The 22,289-nt window shown below is 34.1% G+C and overlaps 1 protein-coding gene across 1 annotated transcript in view; it reads right to left on the reverse strand.

Annotated features, from left to right (window-relative positions):
* Positions 1–22,289, reverse strand: part of DPYD (dihydropyrimidine dehydrogenase) — a 768,359-nt gene that overhangs the window by 529,579 nt on the left and 216,491 nt on the right. The window contains exons 7-8 of the mRNA XM_044748877.2: positions 13,237–13,318; positions 5,662–5,749 (exon numbers count right to left, since the gene is read on the reverse strand). Coding sequence (XP_044604812.2) covers positions 5,662–5,749; positions 13,237–13,318 — 170 coding nt within the window. The remainder of the gene's footprint in view (positions 1–5,661; positions 5,750–13,236; positions 13,319–22,289) is intronic.

Raw genomic sequence — 22,289 nt, forward strand, 5'->3', positions numbered from 1 at the left:
AATGGAAGTTTAATGGTGCATATGTCCACCCAGCTAAAGGCTATATTTCCCAGCATCCTTGGCTGCTTAGAATGCTTATGTCACCAGGTTGTAGACATTGAGATAAAAGCAGAAGACGTATGTGCAACTTCTCGGTCATAAACTTAAAAGGAAAAGAACTCCCATTCCTCTTTCCCATTTGTGTTAGCAGAAATGCGGACAAAGTAGTCACCTGTGAACCAAGGATGAAAGTCAGGTGTTGAGGATGGTTCATACTGTTAGACAAGAGAGAGCTAACCATATATCTTGTTTAAGCCTCTAATTTTTCTTAAAGTAACCAAACCTATATCCTAAATAATATAGAATTCTTATTCCAAAATTTACTCCTCTAAACTAAGTTGGAAAAGGTAGACAAATTTGGAAAAGGTAGACAAATTAAGTGAGTGAAGTTTAATTACAATATAGAAGCACAGTTAATAAATAAAAACATGTAAGGATGTGAGGCTGTCCAAGTAACAGGCAGTTATATGGTAATAGAAAGGTCATAAATTCCCAACTCGGAAATCAGGAGTGTCAAATAAACATTTCCTGAAGGATAAGGCTACCTGTCTTCTACAGACAGAGGTGCCTTCTTTTTTGACAAGATGAAATTCTCTTGTATATATTTCATACAAAATACTGAAATAGAACATAACTGCATTCTACACATCACTACACCAAAATGTCAAAAGATTCACTTCTCAGCGTGAAAATGCACAGCAAAATAAATACGAAAGGACTCCACATTTTAAACACTGTATTCACACCCTGGTGTAGAGTCAAATGGAGTATTGTGAATGGATGTAATATCATCAAATAACATATGTAAGGGAACTTAATGGAATAAAAGAACAGAACAAAACCGAAACATTACTGATTCTTGCAGATGGAAAATATCTCTGTGGCTGAAACCACTCAGATTGATAAACCATTTAATTGTTCCAAATTTTTGTTATAATTTGAGTCTTATGCAGTCAATTTGGAGATATTTCAATATACTGGTTACTATTTGGCCCATATCTTTTCATTGCAGAGATTCTTTGCAGACAAAGTTCATAGAGATACATGAAACTGCATTAGAATGTATTACTCCATCAATGGAAAATATCTTTTTTTTTTTTTTTTTTTTTTTTGAGGAAGATTAGCCCTGAGCTAACATCTGCCGCCAATCCTCCTCTTTTCTTCTCAGGAAGCCTGGCCCTGAGCTAACATCCCTGCCCATCTTCCTCTACTTTATATGTGGAACGCCTGCAACAGCATGGCTTGCCAAGCGGTGTGTAGGTCCAACCCGGGATCCGAACCGGTGAACCCCAGGGGGCCGAAGCAGAACTTGAGAACTTAACTGCTGCACTACCATGCCAGCCCCAAAAATATGTCTTTTATGTATGACTGCTGTAGGAAACCATAACAGTGAATTTCAAATAGCTATTTGAAAACATCACTAATATTTCAGATCTATTACCTGACTAAAGTTCCCACTTATTTTTGACCAACCATTTTTGAACAAGTATTTGTTGAGAGTAACAGCAACGTACTGATCCAACATTGATGGTATTCATAGAATATACTTGATAGATACTTGCCTTATTTCTTCATGTTAAATTCTCAATACAAATGTAACATGGAAAAGTAGAACCAAAGTCAGCTATGTTGTCTCTAAAAATGGAACCTAGGGAAAATATACCTTTTCTCCTTCCTATTATTGATCTACACATGATTACTGTACTTAAATAAAGGTAATATAGAAAGCAATACTGATGACAATGGCACTCAAGTTTCTGAAAGGAGCTTCAATACAGATATTTAGGAGCTAGAAGACAGTGCAGATTTATTTTCCTCTTCATAATTTTTTATTGAAACAAAAAGAGTGACAGACCAGGACCAGATGGCTTCCCTGGTGAATTCTACCAAACATTCAAAGAAGATTTAATACCTATCCTTCTCAGAATCTTCCAAAAAATTGAAGAGGAGGGGAGGCTTCCTAACTCATTCTATGAAGCCAACATTATCCTGATACCAAAACCAGACAAGGACAACGCTAAAAAAGAAAATTACAGGCCAATATCACTGATGAACATCGATGCAAAAATCCTCAACAAAATACCAGCAAATTGAATACAACAATACATTAAAAAGATCATACATCATGATCAAGTGGGTTTCATTCCAGGGATGCAGGGATGGCTCAACATCCACAAATCTATCAACGTGATACACCACATTAACAAGATGAAGAATAAAAATCACATGATCATCTCAATAGATGCAGAGAAAGCATTTGACAACCATACAGCATCCATTTATGATAAAAACTCTAGATAAAATGGGTATAGAAGGAAAATACCTCAACATAATAAAGGCCATATATGACAAACCCACAGCAAATATCATTCTCAATGAAGAAAAACCGAAAGCTATCCCTCTAAGAACTGGAACCAGACAAGGAGGCCCACTGTCACCAATCTTATTTAACATAGTATTGGAAGTCCTAGCCAGAGCAATCAGGCACGAAAAAGAAAGAAAATGGATCCATATTGGAAAGGAAGAAGTGAAACTGTCACTCTTTACAGACGACATGATTTTACATGTAGAAAACCCTAAAGAATCCACTAAAAAACTTTTAGAAATAATAAAGGAATACAGTCAAATCACAGGATACAAAATCAACATGCAAAAATCGGTTGCATTTCTATACACTAACAACAAAGTCATAGAAAGAGAAATTAAGAATACAATCCCATTTACAATTGCAACAAAAAGAATAAAATACCTAGGAATAAACTTAACCAAAGAGATGAAAGATCTGTACACCAAAAACTATAAAACAATGTTGAAAGAAATTGAAGAAGACACAAATAAATGGCAAAATATTCCATGCTCTTGGATTGGAAGAATTAACATAGTTAAAATGTCCGTAGTTCCTAAAGCAATCTATAGATTCAACGCAATCCCTATCAAAGTTCCAACAACATTTTTCACAGAAATAGAGTAAAGAATTCTAAAATTTGTATGGAACAACAAAAGACCCCAAATAGCCAAAGGATTCCTGAGAAAAAAGAACAAAGCTGGAGGTATCACACTCCCTGATTTCAAAATATACTACAAAACCATAGTAACCAAAACAGCATGGTACTGGCACAAAAACAGACACACAGATCAATGGAACAGAATCGAGAGCCCAGAAACAAACCCACACATTTATGGACAGCTAATATTCAACAAGGGGGCCAAGAGCATACGACGGAGAAAGGAGAGTCTCTTCAATAAATGGCGTTGGGGAAACTGGACAGCAACATGCAAAAGAATGAAAGTAGACCATTCCCTTACACCCGTGCACAAAAATCAACTCAAAATGGATTAAAGACTTGAATGTAAGACCCGAAACCATGAAAATACTAGAAGAAAACATAGGCAGTACACTCTTTGACATTGGCCTTAGCAGCATATTTTCATGTACTATGTCTGACTGGGCAAGGGAAACAAAAGAAAAAATGAACAAATGAGACTACATCAAACTAAAAAGCTCCTGCACAGCAAAAGAAACCATCAATAAAACGAAAAGACAACCTAACAATTGGGAGAAGATATTTGCAAATCATCTATCAGATAAAGGGTTAATATCCAAAATATACAAAGAACTCATACATCTCAACAACCAAAAAAACCAACAACCCAATTAAAAAATGGGCAAAAGATATGAACAGAGATTTCTCCAAAGAGGATATATGGATGGCCAACAGGCATATGAAAAGATGCTCAACATCATTGGCTATCAGGGAAATGCAAATCAAAACTGCAATGAGACATCACCTCACTCGGGTCAGAATGGCTTTAATTAGCAAGACAGGAAACAACAAGTGTTGGAGAGGATGTGGAGAGAAGGGAATGCTTGTACACTGCTGGTGGGAGTGCAAACTAGTGCAACCACTATGGAAAGCAGTATGGAGTATCCTCAGAAAATTATGGATAGACCTACCATATGGATCCAGCTATTCCACTGCTGGGGATTTATCCAAAGAACCTGAAAACACAAAGGCATAAGGATACATGCACCCCTATGTTCATTGCAGCATTACTCACAATAGCCAAAACTTGGAAGCAACCTAGGTGCCATCAAGGGACGAATGGATAAAGAAGATGTGATATATATACATAATGGAATAGTACTCAGCCATAAGAAATGATGAAATAAGGCCATTTGTGACAACATAGATGGACCTTGAGGGTATTATGCTAAGTGAAACAAGCCAGAGGGAGAAGGTCAAATACTGTAGGATCTCACTCATAAGTAGAAGATAAAAACAACGACAACAAACACATAGCAACAGAGATTGGGTTGGTGGTTACCATAGGGGAAGGGGAGAGGGCGGAGGGCAAAAGGGGTGATTAGGCTCACATGTGAGGGGATGGACTATAATTAGTTTTTGGGTGGTGAACATGATGTAATCTACACAGAATTCAAAATATATTACGATGTACATCTGAAAACTACATAATGTTATAATCCAATGTTACTCCAATAAAATAAATACATAAAAAAAGAAAAAATGAGAAAAAACTATAAGCAGAAGTAAAACTATTAAATTATCTCCAACAAATTCCCTGTACGAGAGAAATTTTCACTAACAGAAATAATCTACGACTATTCTGTGAAAAATAAAATCTCAGAAGTTTATTCTTGAAAAAAAAAGGAACAAAAGAGATGGTCTTAGACTTGGTAGCAATTATCTAGTAAGAGAACCATGGCATCCTGATAAGACAAATTTAGTTGGCTATGAAGAATTCCTAATGATTTTACTCTAGCAATGCTACGCCTGAACAGATGTTATCCAGTGTGTGATCACTTGAAAGAGATGAAACAGTTTTCATCTCTGTGTAGGTTTATTACTTAGAACAAAGAGTGTGAACTGGAGAAGAGACAAACTAAAAGATGTGGCGAAAGACTTATTCAGCTTGTATGCCATAACTGTCCACAGTATGATCACATGAGAGAATGAATACACAGTTCATGAGATAAAAACTAAATTAAATCAACTGTTTCTTCTCTCGGGTCTCTCAGTAAATAATAGATAGAAGGAAAAAGTGTTAGAAAACTCAATCTCCACGGGATATTTAGGTAAAATGTGGAACCATAAGACACATTAATTGCCTCAGAAGCTATACATTGTCCATGTGATTTTAAAAACTATGATTAAACAACTTAAAATTCAGCCAAATATGAAAAGTCTTCAGGAAATTTTGAAAAAATAAATAGAACAAGAAAACGAGCCAATTCTGTCGTTTATCAGCAATTTAGCCAATCTGTTTCATGATAAAGAGAAAACTACAGCATATAGACATCTCTAAGCCCAATTTTGACCTTCCGTGGCATGACTTGAAAACATTTAGCTTCTTAGAGATGTTCACTGGTGATGATGGGACAGTGAGAGAACAGAAAGAGAGAATGTTTTGCTCAAGTCTACTCATAATGAGGTGAGGCAGCACAACTAGTTATAAAATAGAACATTTTCTTGGCTGCTCATTTCTGTCTGCTATTCCCTGAACAGACATAACTTCTAGCAAGAAAATGTCTCAAGGTAGTTATTCTTCTGGATATTGTCTGGAAATATCATAAAGAAAATTATTTAAAAGTAAGCTACTCACCTATCCCAATGAAAACAGCTTTGTACCCTTCTTCTTTCACAGTGCTAAGAGTCATTTCATTCACTGAAAGGCTTTTACCACAAATTATCTATAAGAAACAACATTTGAATAGTGATATTTTGGTATTTGATTAATTAAAACCTTAATCTTCAACATCAAAAAGAACAGAAACTCAGTATATGTATAAAATTTCCATATATATGTGGAAATACTTTTGTCTTTTAGTATACAGACTTACATATAGAAAAGAGTATATAAATAGAACACTAACATGTTTTACTTATGGGCGAAATGCATTTTTGCCTTTTAATGAAGCAGCAGAAAAAAAGCTACTGTATTTCAAACCAAGTCAGTAAACTTTCATAGGTTGACTAATACGTTCAAGGCACCATGCGGGGCACTTTAAACAGTAAAATGATAAATGAGACACATTTTTTGCCTCAATGTATAGTCAAAAATCTGTGCAAAAGAAAAACTGTGTGTGATCAGCATGCGTCTATGGGAATTCAAAGGACGGAGAGATGCATTCTGGCTAAAGTCATAATGATGAGAATACAGAGAGTGGGATTTCAATGGAGTCTCTTTAAAGAATGGATAGGATTTTGATAGGCGACATTGTCCAGGGAAGATGAATACAGTCAGGAAGCAGAGGGTAGTCACCTCTATTAAAAGTCACAATACTTTGCTCAGTACCCAGACATGAGCCAATTTTGAGATCTGGAATCTACTGACTGTAGAGGTGGCAGGGTCCCGAGGAAGAAGGACCCTGCAACATCGTGGCAAATAAATACTGTAACGATTCCCCTAGTCCTTCTCCAAAGGGAACTGTGGCCATTTACCCAGGTGACTGTACACTGAAGAAAGAGGAGTAATCATACATTTAAGGACATTGGCCACAGATTCTTCATTGTCATTAGTACCAGGAGAGGCAAGAGTGGAGACTGATGGGGATGAGGCAAAAAATGGAGCCTGGCTAAAACCTGCCTCACAGTGGGCCCACAGAGATCTCAGATTCAGTGAGTGCTTATTCCTCTGTCTTTACCTGTGTACTCAAAATGGTCATACTTGTCAGTTGAAGTAATCTCCACATTGGATCTCTGGTCTGTGAAGTAAGAGCTATAATAGCTATAATAATTGGGAAGGCCAGAAAATTTCTCAGACCCCAGTGGAGAGAGTAAAACACACACACTATCCTATCCTAGAAGTGGGTGGCATGGGGAGAGACGGTGATGGTCCGTGTTATATTTCTGTCTAATTCACCAGTCTGGCCCTTGCTGAGACCAGAGGATGCCCAGAGAATGACTATAAACCACTGCAGGCTTGACCAAAGAGTAGCCCTGATTGCAGTTTCTGTGACAGATGTGGTATTATTGATAGAGCAGATTCATAAGGCCACAGGTACATTGCATGTGACCATCGATTTGAGGAATGCATAATTTTCCATCCTGCTTCTCAGAAAAAGGGATCAGGAACAGTTCACATTCATGAGGGAAAGATAAGAACATTCATTTACAGTTTTGCCTCAGGAATATGTCAACTCTCTTTTGGAGTAACACATGTAATCTGAAACAATCTGGTCACTCCCCAGAACATCACAGTGATCTACGACACTAAGAAAATCATGCAGATTGGACGGCATGAGCAGGAAGTGGTTAGTTTGCTGAAGACCTGGACAAAACACATGGACTCCAGAGAGCAGATGAACCCTATGAAGATCAGGGACTAGCCACTTGAATGATGTCTGAATGTTCACCTGTCAGGTATGTGTCAGTATATCCTCTCTAAAGTTAAAGATCTTTGCGGCAATTTTGCTCTCGTTTACCACCATAAAAAAAGGAAGCACAATTCCTGGTAGGCTTCTTTGGGTTCTGAAGACAACATGTTCCTAAAACCAAAAGTTTCTAAACTGAGTCAAAGAGGAAGAATAAATTTTATTCATGAAACAATAATTGCAACTAAGCTGCATAGAGTAATTAAGTGAAAGGCTCTCTTCTAAACACTGACTCATTTAATTCTTACAATCAGCCCTATGAAGTGGTATCAGCATCCTCATTTTACGAATGATGATACTAAGGGACAAAAGAGCTTAGACAACCTTTATCAAAGTCATATATGTAGTACGATTGCAGAGCCAACATGAGTAACATCTATGCCCTTACGTCTTTTGAGGTTACAAGAAGAATGAAAGGCAGAATTGGCACCATCCTCAAAGATGTATCATAGAACCTACTGAAAACATAGTATTTCTGGAGTATAAAGTGAAAAGCAAAGAATGAAAGAGAAAGTAGGGGATGAAGATGACTGGGACTACATCAGGGAGGGCCATTTTTGTTTTCCTAAAATACTAATTCTATTTTTATTTTGGCAGATAGAGCAACTGTTTGAAATTTATAAGCCTGGGACAATCAAGGTGAGATTAATAATTAACATTCAGAACCCTGAAACATATCGAATATCATGGAATAAACTAGGACATTAAGTAAACATGTACTATTAAAAGTGTTTAATAATAAGTCTCTAATAATGAGTATTACTATTAGAATTAATTGAATTAGATGCTATCGAATGTATCTAATAGTAAGGCTTTAGAATTTTAATTTATTCTAACTTTTAAAGAATAGATCTTTTCTTTTTCTCTGGTCATAAAGAAAGATAGCAAGTTCTGTTTATTTATGAAATAAATAGCCTGAATACCAATATAAAATAAAAGTTAGACATAAAAGAAAACTATAGGTCTAAACATTCTAAATAAAATTTTAGCAAATAGAGTAAGATCGCAATTTCCAAAGCTGAAAAGTGCAATGACGTGCCAATGAGTTAATTAGTGGAAACGATCCTCAGAATACTTGACTTTAGGTTTAGTTTATCGACTGCCTCAGCAAAAAGATTCAAGACAGACCTCCTATCCTTCCTGAGGTGGGGGATGTGCGTGTGTATGCACAACAGAAGTTTAGTTCAGCAGTGGTAGAATGTGATTCATCAAATGGGAACGAAGACATTCAAATCCTTCCACCCTAATAGAGGAAACATGCCTGAGTTTGTAACACACAGGAAAGAAGCACAGACATTTTACATTTCCATAGTCTGATTCCACCCTAGTAGGCAATAGTGTGCAACTAGAGAAGGAAAAAAGTTGAATTATACCTTTGTGTATCGAAAACTGGAAAGAAAAATAGCTTGACTCTCGATGTTAATGTACCAGGACTGGGACCAGCAAGACTTTACTATACTATGGACAGACATTGTGGGTAAGATGGAGAATAATCTTCATTAGGGAGTAGCTCCATGGTGGAAATTCAAACAGGGCAACAACAACAATAATCAGTGGAGTAACAGGCACCAGGACTCTTCCCCATTTGTGCTGGGAAATCTAGTAAGATTTCCCTTTTCTAAAAGGGAATAAATAAATGTAAGTAAATTTATTTATAGATGTAATAGCTTTCCATCTTGATTTTCTTACACATGGGTTACAGCATATATTATACCTTCCTATAATGGTTTTAGTAATATATGACTTGATACTCAAACTTCTTAGCTATACTCAGAATAAAATTCACTCCACTTTAAACTCAGTACAAGAGTTATTACTACTCCAGCATAAGGGCTGAATATAATAAGCCCTCACCCACGGTTCCATCCAATATCCACTTTGGGACTTGATGAATACTTCCTTTATATATCCATAACATGTATTTATATGTATAACAATATTTATAACATAGGATAAAGGTTTACAATTTTTTTTGGAGTGGAACTCTTTCTTCAAATGAAATATGTGATATCTACTATAAAAAAATACAGATGACTATTTACATGCTCTTCATATTTTTCGCATAGAATATCTGGCTAAATAGATAAAACATTGTCAGAATCTCTAAGATAGGAAATCAAATGGAAGAATTTTTTAAATAATGTTTAGCTTTCTTTAGACAAAAATTATTTTGTTGGCTATTAATGCACACATTTCTCTCCTTCCGTTAGAGATATGATATGATTTTATATTAGTTTTCCAACAACATACTATAATAATGGAAATGCCTGCTTCAAATAAACGTAATGAAAAACAAGATGATATAGACAGGTTATCAAGACAGATATCTCAGAGATTTTTGCTCAAATTAGGAATCAGAAGAAATGCCTAGCAATAACAAGTTAAGTTTAATCAAAATAGAATTATACAAAAATATTTTGGGAAATGGCAAATATATATGTATTTTAAGCATATTTAGAAAAAACACAAGATCTTTATGCAGATTTACATTTTTAGTTGTAGAAAATGAAGTTATTAGAAATATGACAGACCAAGAAACAAAAATATTTATGTCCACCTAAGTTCTGAATTGCATAACAAAAAAAGGAGCTTTTAATCTAAAAGATTAGTAAAAACATTTGACACAAATATCACAAAAGACTTTATTAAAGTCCATTTAATAAACAAAAATAATTTGCAGTGATCTACATTGGAAATTTATTATAAAATCAAGAGATTTTATTAAAATATAACAGCTAAGAAACTATTTCTTATAAAGAATAAATAACTTTATTATACTAGAAAAGATCCTTTGATGAGAAATCAATTGAGATATACTTGATAAATTAAAAACTATATAGCCTGCTGATAAATAAAGTGAAAAAGAAAAATGTGAACTCTATCACAAGAACACAGAAGCAAAAAAAAAATTATCCTAAACAATTCTGTGGAAGAGAAAAAAAATAAAATGACAATTACTCAAGAAAAATAACAATAATACTACTAATGAAAACATATGGGTTCTGACAAGTTTTATTCAGGGAGAAATTAATAATTTAAAATGGTTTCATTATTCAACCTAGAAAAATGAAAATTAAGTAAATATGCAACTCAAGAAGTTAAAAAAAAGAATAACAAATAAGTGTAAAGATAGTAGGGGGAAAGAATTAATAAAGATAAAGTCGGCAATTAGTGCATAAGGAAACATAAAACTCTAAGAGCTGGTTCTTTGAAAGAATACTTTTAACTAGAGAAATTGCTACCTATTCTTATCAACAAAAAAGTTACGAAAACAGAATGTATAAGTTTAGAAATGTGAAAGAAAATATCATCACAGGTACAGACAAGATATTTTTATCTTATATTGGAATAACATGTTTAGTCTATGCTAATTAATTCAAAAGTCTCAATGAAACAGAATTTTTTTTTCTATGAAAACATATTTTAGCCAAATTGACAGGAGAATAAAATAGGTGGAAAAACCAATAACCAGGGAGGACCCGGGGAAAAAAAAGTCAAAGTTCTGTCTCTCATAAAAAGGCTTTGAGGTCAGAAGAGCAAAATTTTCAAATTTAGCAAAAAGGATGTCTCAAGACATTATTCTTACTAACAATCAAATAATGAAATGCTCAGTTTATTTTTATAAGCCTAGCATAACTCTATTACCAAGAAATCACAAAAATAACAAACAAAAATAAATAAAGCTAAACAAACAAAAAAAGTCTTTCAAGTAAATTTGAAACTCCAAGGACAGCAACAGTAGTTGACTACTCCCAGCTATATTTCGAGTTTTAATATTTATTGCATCAATAAGTAAAAAAGAAAAATTTCAGAAAGACTAACAAAACAAATCTGATTCTGTATGTACAGACATAATAAAACATAATGCAAAAATGGATATATTCCAGAAATGCAAAGATTAATATAATTCAATACATTAACTGAACGTAAGTTTTAAAAAAGGGCAGTTAACAAATGTAATACTCCCTCTCCATTAAAATAAAAAACTAAATAAAATTTTAGTATTCAAAGTCTAGAAAAATATTTATTCAATATAATTAAAAATGCTATCTCATAGACATGAAAAGATGCCATGTTGTGTCTCCTCAGAATTGTACATACAATTTATCATTTACAAAGCAAGTTTGAATACTTTATCTCCTTCACATCTTAAAACAACCTCAGAGAGGGACAAGACAGTATTAACCTTCTGTTTAATTTAGATTCTAATTTTTTCTTGATAACCTAATAAATTCATAGGGTTTAAAATTCAAATGTACAAAATGGTGATAAAATCCTCCCTACACCTTCCCAAAGGCTATTGATGCTCTCAGATTCCTGTATCTTTCCAGAGCTATTCTATGTATATATAAGCAGATGTGTTTATATTTACACAAATGGTAGTAGCATACTTTTACCTTTGAACAGATACGGACCAAGGCTAGAGATATTAATTGACTCTGTCAAGGTTATCTGACTATAAAATAAGAAAGTAGCAAGACTGTAGCTAAAATGTATATTCTCTGGCACTCAGCACATTGACTAATATGTCTTGATGTATTTCCTAATAAGAGTAATGGGTATGCCCTAATTTATGCCATACATCTAGTACTGCAAAAATTGAATGCAAATTTGCAGTTAATTATAAGATAAACTTAGAAGCAACTTAAACTAATTTCTTATTCATCTTAAATTGGTAGTAACACCTAAAATACTAGCTTGAATTCTCAATAATCATTTTCTTCTTTAATAAGACAAGTCAGAACTTGTATTCAAAATGAAAGAGATTTAAAGAGCATTTTAGAACGTATTTTCATAAAGCAAATAATCACCTTTAAATGATCTATTTTGAACACTGTTTTTTAATGCTGTTTTCATAAAGTTGTGCACATCTGTACTTTGTACTTGCTCTAAAATTTTTTGTTCAGTGATTGTGTAAAAGTTTCATCACCTAACTACTGCCAAATGAAATGTAATTATAAATATAAAAACACAAAATAGTCTTGAGTGTTTCTCCTTTTCTTGATTTTTAAAATTTTTATTTCTAAATGCAAGAGCCATGATTAATTTGTTAATCACTTTTCAAAATATCTTCTGTATGTACTGACAGAATGTATTATGTAAATCACAGTACTTTTATCTATTGGGTTACATCTATTATGAAAAATTAAGATTTTTGAAACAAAAACAGCAATATGTTCAAGTGAAGAGCCAGAGAATAATGTTCTTAATTAATAGAAAAGAACAAGAATATCTAAAGATATATTCTGAAAGTATGATGTATCAACTTTTCAACTACCTTTAAAAGAAGAACACAATATTTATTTTGCAAAACTGAAGAATACAAAGCTATTGCTTTCTACTTTGCTGATTTACTGCCTATGTTGAGAAAGGATAATCATATTAACACTACTGACATGATGCATATAATAAATAAAATAAACCTCTGTAAGGAATTATGTTCCAAATTGTGAAATACAAACACTATGGCACATAACTTGCATTAAAAAAAACATGATTAAAGAAACCAAATCCTTAGCTGCACTGAACCCCTAAAGCAATTTAGGAATTTGTTTCTCACAGACAATTAATCACATGCAGGCGTGCCAGATGAGAACTATTGATTGCCCTTTTCCAGGCTAGTGGCATTCAGACAGTAGACAGACAAATGCCCTAAGCAAGGAGAAGCCTCTTTCTGCTTCTGCCTGGTGTAGCTTTTAATTGTTCTTTCCTAAAATGTGAGACATTTTGCTGTTAATCTTTAGTGTGGAGCTTACTCCTTGCTCTTTGAGCAGTACATATGTAAGTGTTATGCTTTCATTTACCTTTACACCAAGGTCCTTCATAAGCTCAATCTCAAAATTCACTACATCATATGGCAGCCGGAACTGAGGGATTTCAGAAGTACTGAAAAAAAAAAAAGGAAGAAGAAGCATTTGTGGAAAAATCATCACTTTAGAAAAATGTAACATATCTTTATTGATCAGTAGTATTAAAGGAATAAGTATCTCTTCTAAGGGTATTTTCATATTACCTAATGTGAGTGTGAGGACATCCAAATTTTTATATGCACAACAAAATATTATATGGGCTCCAGTAGAAACTGACGTGAAAATAAAGACATATAGACAATGGAAAATGATAAATAGGCAATTAATCAAAAGCAATTCCAATACTTTTAAATTTATTAAAGTATTTAGTTGACTTATCTACTAACAATTCTATGAAGTCCTAAGAAAATAAAATCCTAAAAAACCAAAAATTACTTTAAAGTATATAGTGTTTAATATACATATACTCATACACATATATATATATTCTACAACTATACCTCCAGCTTGTTCAAATTCAAATCTGTAACTCTATGTTATCCTGCCGTTTAGGAAATTCCAGGATCAGTTCCATGTGATTTATAGAACATTTTATAGTAAACCAACCTTCTTCTATGAAAGCAGTAAGTGTCCCAAAAAGATACAGTCATTAAAAAGTAATTCTATTTGGGCCAGCCCTGATGACTTAGTGGTTAAGTTTGGCACGCTCCACTTCGGTGGCCTGGGTTCAGTTCTTGGGTGCAGAACCACACCACTCATCTGTCAGTAGTCATGCTGTGGCAGCAGCTAACATTGAAAAACTAGAAGGATTTACAACTAGAATATACAACTACATACTGGGGCTTTGGAGAGGAAAAAAAAAAGCAGTAATTAATTCTATTTGATATCAGTGCTTATTGTCTGCACTTAAAAAAAAAACATGAGTCTAAAATATAATAATTTCAATAGTATAATAGTTTGGAGGATTAAAGATAAGCACAAATAACTTTTCAATATCTTATAGTAATAAAAAGTCTACATATGTTCATGAATAATAGCAATTCATTTATTCACTCATCTGTTCATTCAACAAACATTTACAAAGTGCCAGGCACAATATTAGTGGCAGTGATTTGATGGCGAATTTCACCAAATTCCCACTTTTAATAAGCTCTCATCCTGGTGAGCAAAGATACACAAACAATTACAATAGAACGTAGCACATGCAATAAAAGAGATATATCCAGGCATTATAGAGATTGATTTCTAAAATAAATAATTATTGAAGATGAACCTTCTGGATCATTCAATGCAATGTCTTTCAAAGTGCATACATAGTCTTTTCATTCTTTGGTGACTTAAAACCTTGACTATCCAATTAATTTCCATATATCAATCAGCAAGGCACCATGCTCAGTGCTACAGAAAATGTAAAGTATTAAACAGTATAAAATCAAGACTTTACACTAAAGGAACTTTCCATGTAGTTAGGACATAAGATTATACGTAAGAATGATTTGCGGCAGAGGTCAGAGATAAGAATCTCTTAAGGTAACTGGTGGACTCCAGCCACACTACCCCAGAGGTCATCAAAATGCTCTGGGCCCCACAAGGGCTTGGCCTTTTAGGGTATCAGAATATGCCACCCCAAAATATGTCACTTAGGCATAAGGATTATTTTGAGCTTAAGACAATTGAGAAGACATAGATACAAGAAAAGCTCTTTGTCCCCTTACTTTGCCTAAAAGCAGGATGTAAATTTTCAAAGGTGTGTCTCATTTTCCACAGCTGGAAGGGCAGAACTTTTAATCACAAAGAGACAGTTCTAGACCCTTATCAGCCCAGAGATGGGGACCAAGAGGAACCTATGTCACAAACCTTACTTTTTAAATAACCCTTATCTATCACTAGTTTCCCCCATACATCTGCCTTCTCACAGGTTGCTGCCCCTGAAAGCTTAAACCCCTTTTCCTTTGTCCTATCACTTCCCCACAAATTTATTGTTTTTTCTTAAATGCTATATAAACCTCAAGTTCTGCTCATCCCTTTGAGTGACTCATCATGAGTTCCATATGCATGCACGATACATGTGTTAACAAACTGTTTGTTTTTCTCCTTAATCTGTCTTTTGTCAGTTTCTTTCACAGGCCCAGCCCAGTGGCTAAGACACTGTGACCTAAGAGAATAGAGATTTTTTTTCTTCCCTCTACCTTCAAAGGCTAAGCAGAAAGGATTTTAAATATCATGGATTGTATGTAGACATAAACTGACACCCAGTCTTGATAGGCCTGGGGCTTCATGGGAGAAAGACTGAAAATGGACTAAAACTGGAGTTTGATGAAGTTCCTCAAAAGGCCAGACAGGACAGCAAAAGCAATGGGCCATGAATAAAGAATTCCATCAGAATAAACCAACCACAGCAAGGTGAGGCTCTAAATACATCCACATACATTGTGAGAATGAGTACCTTCCTCTGACTAAGCCCTAACTTAAGAGTTTTATGAGATCTCAGTAGAAGTATATGACATAAAAGAAAAAATGATGCCAGTTCAGGCCAGGAGTTCTGATTTAAGAAATAGCTATGAACAAGCAGGTTATAAGAAGCAAGAACAACTTTTCCGTTGACCAGAAAGGAGGACATAATCAATCTAGCAGGAAGAAACTCGAACAAGGAGAAAGTATAACTTTGAAAGCTGAATAGGCATCAGAGCAAGCGGAACACCAGGCTGCTGGGGCTTCAGTAGCTCTGCTTAGAGCCTCATACTGCTCTGAAAGCATTGTAGCCAACACGTAGCCCTGTGCTATGAACAAATGTGTGAGAATCACATCAACAAGCATCTCCTATAAAAAACAAGTGGAACATGAGATACTAAGAAGAGTTGGTCAGATTTGTTCATAATCATGTAGACAGGAGTAGAGAGGTGATTATTGATTGTTATAAATGTGACATATTTATATTCACCAGTGGATGTGGTCAGCAGTCAGATGGGTGATACACACATAAACACAGTACAATGCAACAAGTGTAAAATACAAATGTGAACAAGAGTGTTTCAAAGGAGGGAAGGCTTACTGTGGGATGAGATAATCAGGTAGGTGAAATGTGACAAATGATCAGCTTTCACATAGGTGGAGAAGAGGGAAGGCAATTCAGGAGGGGGAAATCATAAGGAGGAGGAACAGAAATGGGAGGAGAAAGAAAAGCATACATGCTGTATTCAGGGGATGGGAAATAGAGCAGCGGGGTGTCAGCAGGCTTTAGTAGGAACACTACTGCTCTGGACATCAGGTGAATTCCTGCTTGTCTGAGAGCTTTCAATGCCATCAATATGTGATGGCTCTAAATTTCAAACCTTTATATTCACTTGGATGTCTAATACGTATCTTAAATTTATCACGCCTAAAACTAAAGTTTGTTTCCTCCATCCCAACACTGGTCCTCAGATAATTCCTTTCCATGATTTCTTACAGCCCTAAACTCTATCATCATACTATTCCTTTACCAGCATCATGCCAAGTCCAGGTGCAGGCAATGATTTTTACACTATTTAAAAACAGGTATAAAACTGACTCAAATAAGCCCATTTTGTATTGTCACCATGAACTGGTAACTCTAAACAATGCACTGATAATCTAAACACTGTCACCCCCAAAAAATCTTCAGTGAATCTAAATTCTAAATTATTCCTATAGTTGTTATAGAGTGTAGTAATATGTGTGCAAGCTTTAAATGATCCCACTTTTATTATCTCTTCTTTAATAAACATTGAATTCTACAGGGAAGTTAACATGGAGAACTCCACTTAAACAGTGGCCACTGTTACATGTTGATTCAGCTAAAAGTATCCCTAATTCCAACAGCCCATAGGCAGCATGAGGCTCCACCCCAACAATATTACATATTCCAATGCTTAAGTGATTGATTTGGAATTGATAAAATGATAGCACATGAGGAAACATGAATCACTTCAATTCTGTCACTTCGTGTGACCACAAGGACTTCTTAATTTGTGTTTAAAATTTAAAATAGTGAAACAGTGTGAACTGTATCTTTAATATTGAAATTGCTTTAATTGTTAATGTTTTATTTTATAAGAATGAATGAAAATAATTATTATTACTGATTATTACATGATCCTTATTGAAAATAATTATATTGTACAGACTAGAGGATAAGCACGTTAAAAAAATAATCTATTTCAGGCATCACATGTGCTCGGTATAGCACTGCCATCAGGTATAAACTGCCATTTTTAAAACCCTTTTGTGCATATATAATCACTTGACACACTCTATATCTGGTTTATTGCTGCTTTATCATCTGCCTGCCCACCACTAGAGTATAAGCCCCACGACAACAGGCAGTTTGCTTTGCTCTCCTTTGTAGCTCTAGTGCCTGAGATAATGACCAGCACAGAGCAGAAGATCAATAACTACCAAATGAAGGAAGAGAGGGGAAAAGATGGGTAAATAGCAGGTCACAGAGGGCTTTCTGTGCCAAGCCAGATTCTTTACCTCTTGGGTTATGGGGAGTTATTGAGAGATTTTAAGTAGAAGTGCAATATAATCAGATTTGGAAATGACAAGGAAAATAGAGTTGAAAAAGACAAATCAGGACAGAAAGTGAACCATTTGGAGGCTACTGCAGTGGTACAGGAAGTGAGATGTTAAGGAATCAGAGATGAAGGGGTGAGAGGACACTTTAAAAAGTATTCACAAAATACAATTGCCAGAATATTGAAGAATAGTGCAGATAAATCCCTTATGTTTTGGTAATGCCATCCACTGAGACAGTAAACTCAGGAAGAGGCGCAATATTGATTGGTGTGGTGAAGTTTATAAGAGGAGATGCCCAGGATTTGAATGTATGACCAGGACAGAGAGAGAGGTCAGGGCAGATATAGATTTTTAAATAATTTGCATGTAGGTGGTAATTGAAACCATGAGAGTAAATGAGATTACCCTCAAGACTGGTGAGAAAGGGAATAAAAGGACAGAAGATGGAGATGGATTGGAATGATTGCTTCCCAGGTTTGTTATGCTTATGAAAAGAAACTTTTATTCTTCTATCTGTGCTCTTTTAACAATCTAAAGGTTTAAAAGAATCTTTCCTGTGGCAACCATAAATACTTTAGTACAGTTAGTAGAGCACCAGCTAATCTGAAAAAAACCCATCTTTCTTCTCTGTTCATTTTCTTTCATATAAATGGAATTTACCTATAATAACTCTCTTCCATTCTTTTTAAAGCACAACTCTCATACTTTGATAGAGCTTTGCTTCAGTTTATTATGGTGCAGGTACCAAACTTTAAATTTGCATTGCATCACACATATTCTCAAAATATTTCCTACTGCCATTACTATTTAACCCAAACCACATTTCTCTTTATTGTCCATCAATATGAAATGCAATAGACATAGTGAAAACATTGCAACATTTGAAACAGCTAAAGCAAAGGACACCATTGCCCTGACTATCCTATCTCACAGAAATGTCCTAATCCAAATATATTAATTTTTATACATAATAGACAAAATCAGAAAGTATATATATGCATGCACACTTACAGTCTCTTAACACCATCTTTATTATCTTTTTTATCATAATATCAAGTCCTTTAACCCTTTTAAACTCATGCTGTGGAAAAAAAAGAAGAAATAGGTGGAGGAAAGCAAAGCTACTGATTATTTTGTAAATTTCTTGCAGTATCAGGAATGAGAAGCTCACAGCAATAAATGCCCAGCTCAAGAAACAAGAAAAGTCTCAAAGAAACAATCTAATTTTACACCTCAAGGAAGTAGAAAAAAGAACAAAAGAAGTCCAAAGTCAGTAGAAGGAAGGAAATAAGAAAGATTACAGCAGAAATAAATAAAAAAGAGAGATTAAAAAAACAATAGAAAAGATCGATGAAATTAAGAGCTGTTCCTTTGGAAAGATAAACAAAACTGAAAAACTCTTAACTAGATTCACCAAGAAAAAGAGAGAGAGGACTCAAATAAATAAAATCAGAAATGAAAGAGGAGATGTTACAACAGATATCACAGAAATACAAAGGATGATGAGAGATTACTGTGAACAACTATACACCAACAGATTGGACAACTTAGAAGAAATGGATAAATTCCTAGAAACATACAACCTACCAGGACTGAATTACGAAGAAATAGAAAATCTGAAGAGACCGATTACTGCTAAGGAGATTGAATCAGTAATAAAAAATCTTCCAATAAACAAAAGTCCAGGATCAGACAGCTTCATTATTAAAGAATTTAATTTAAAGAAAAATTAATACTAATCCTTTTCAAACTCTTCCAAAACACAGAAGAGGGAGGAACTCTTCCAAACATATTTTATAAGGCCAGCATTACCCTGATATCAAAACCAGACAAGGACACCACAAAAAAGAAAAATTACAGGTCAATATCCCTAATGAACATAGATGCAAAAGTTTTCAACAAAATATTAGCAAGCCGAATTCGACAGTACATTAAAAGTACCATACACCATGATCAAGTAGGATTTATCCAAGGATGCAAAGATGGTTCAAAATCTGCAAATCAGTCAATGTGATTCAATACATTAAGAAAATGAAGGATAAAAATCATATGATCATCTCATTAGATGCAGAAAAAGCATTTGACAAAATTCAACATCAATTTATTATAAGAACTCTCAACCAAGCAGATATAATGTACCTTAACATACCACACCTAATGTCATACTCGATGAAAAGCTGAAAGCTTTTCCTCTAAGATCAGGAACAAGGCAAGGATGTCCATCATCACCACTTTTGTTCAACATAGTATTGGAAATCCCAGCCAGAGCAATTAGGCAAGAAAAAGAAATAAAAGGCATCCAAGTTGGAAAGAAGTAGTAAAACTGTCACTCTTGCAGATGACATGATATTATATATAGAAAACCCTAAAGACTCCATCAAAAAACTGTTAGAACTAATACAAGAACTCAGTACAACTGCAGGATACAAAATAAGTACACAAAAACCTGTTGTGTTTCTTCACACTAATAACTATCAAAAAGAGAAACTAAGAAAACAATCCCACTTACAATTGCATCAATAAAGATTGCAATCAATCTGTAATACAATTGCATCAAAAAGAATAAAATTCTTAGGAATAAATTTAACCAAGGAGATGAAAGATATGTATATCGAAAACTACAAGACATTAATGAAAGAAATCGAAAGACACACAAATAAATGGAAAGATATTCCATGTTCATGGATTGGAAAAATTAATAATGTTAAAATATCCATACTACCCAAAGAAATATACAGATTCAATGCAATCTATATCAAAATTCCAATGGCATTTTTCACAAAAGCAAAACAATCCTAAAATTTGGAACCACAAAAGACCCTCAATAGTCAAAGCAATCTTGAGAAAGAAGGTCAAAGCTGGAAACATCACACTTCCTGAATTCAAACTATATTACAAAGTTATAGTAATCAAAATAGTATGCTACTGGAATAAAAACAGACACATAGATTAAAGGAACAGAATAGAGAGCCTAGAAATAAACCTGTGCATATACAGTCAATTAATTTACAACAAGGAGTCAAGAATATACAGTGGAGAAAGATAGTTTCTTCAATAAATGGTGTTGGGAAAACTGGGCAGCCACATGCAAAAAAAATCAAACTGGAAAACTATCTTACACAATACACAAAAGTTAACTCAAAATGGATTAAAGACTTGAATGTAAGACCTAAAAACATAAAACTCCTAAAAGAAAACACAGGTGATAAGCTCCTTGACATAGGCCTTGGTGATGATTTTTTAAATCCAACACCAAAAGCAAAAGCAACAAAAGCAAAAATAAACAAGTGGGACTACATCAAACTAAAAAGCTTCTGCACAGCAAAAAAACCCATTAACAAATTGAAAAGGCAACCTACCAAATGGAAGAAAATAACTTCAAAATCATGGATCTGATAAGGAATTAATGTCCAAAGTATATAAAGAATTCATACAACTCAATAGCAAAAAACCCAATCTGATTAAAAAATGGGAAGAAGATCTGAAGAGACATTTTTCCAAAGAAGACATACAGATGGGCAATGGGTACATGAAAAGATGCTCAACATCGTTAATCACCAGAGAAACGCAAATCAAAACCACAATGAGATAACACCTCATACCTATTAGAATGCCTATTACCAAAAAGACTAGAAATAACAAGTGTTCACGAGGATATGGAGAAAGGGAAATCCTTGTGCACTGTGGGTGCGAATGTAAATTAGTGCAACCACTATGGAAAACAGTATGGAGGTTGCTCAAAAAATTAAAACTTGAATTACCACATGATCCAGCAATTCCACTTCCGGGTGTTTATCCAAAGAAAATGAAAACACTAATTCAAAAAGATACATGCACCCCCATGTTCACTGCAGCATTATTTACAATAGGCAAGATATGGAAACAATTTAAGTGTACATTAATGAATGAATGGATAAAAAAATTGACACTGATTAAACTGTATCTAAGATACAGTTTATACTGGGAAGATTCAAAGAAAAAGGAAAGAAAATAAATCAAAGAATTTAAAAGAAACATGTTTGGTCATTAATCCAGGGGAATCTGCCCCACTAGAAAAGGTTTAGTGAATATATAAAAACAAGTTTAGTGCCAACTCATATGACTTAAAAATGCTCATCCCGTATTTGAGTTAAAAAAGAGATAAAGATGCTAACAATCGTAATAATCTTCTACCAAAACTGTCAATACAGAATAATTCACAAACAAGGCTTGCTCCATTTTAAGCTTCTTCTGAAAATGCAATTAAGGGGGAAAAAAATTTCCTAGTCTACTAGGGTACACAGCAATTAAGCTCATATTTTTTAAATTAGCTCACATATTCGTTGATGTGTATAATTGAAAAAATGTACAAAGCTTATATATATGTTGCTAATAGATTACGTTTTTCCTAATTAATAAAACTGTGGTAAAATGCCATTAAAAAATATATTCTAAATCATTCCAGCAAAATAATACATTCGTACTTTATGTTTCAGGAAAAAAAATTTTACAAAATACGTGTAATCATTTAA

This window comes from Equus asinus, chromosome 16, assembly GCF_041296235.1.
Source record: "Equus asinus isolate D_3611 breed Donkey chromosome 16, EquAss-T2T_v2, whole genome shotgun sequence".
Classification (NCBI taxonomy): domain Eukaryota; kingdom Metazoa; phylum Chordata; class Mammalia; order Perissodactyla; family Equidae; genus Equus; species Equus asinus.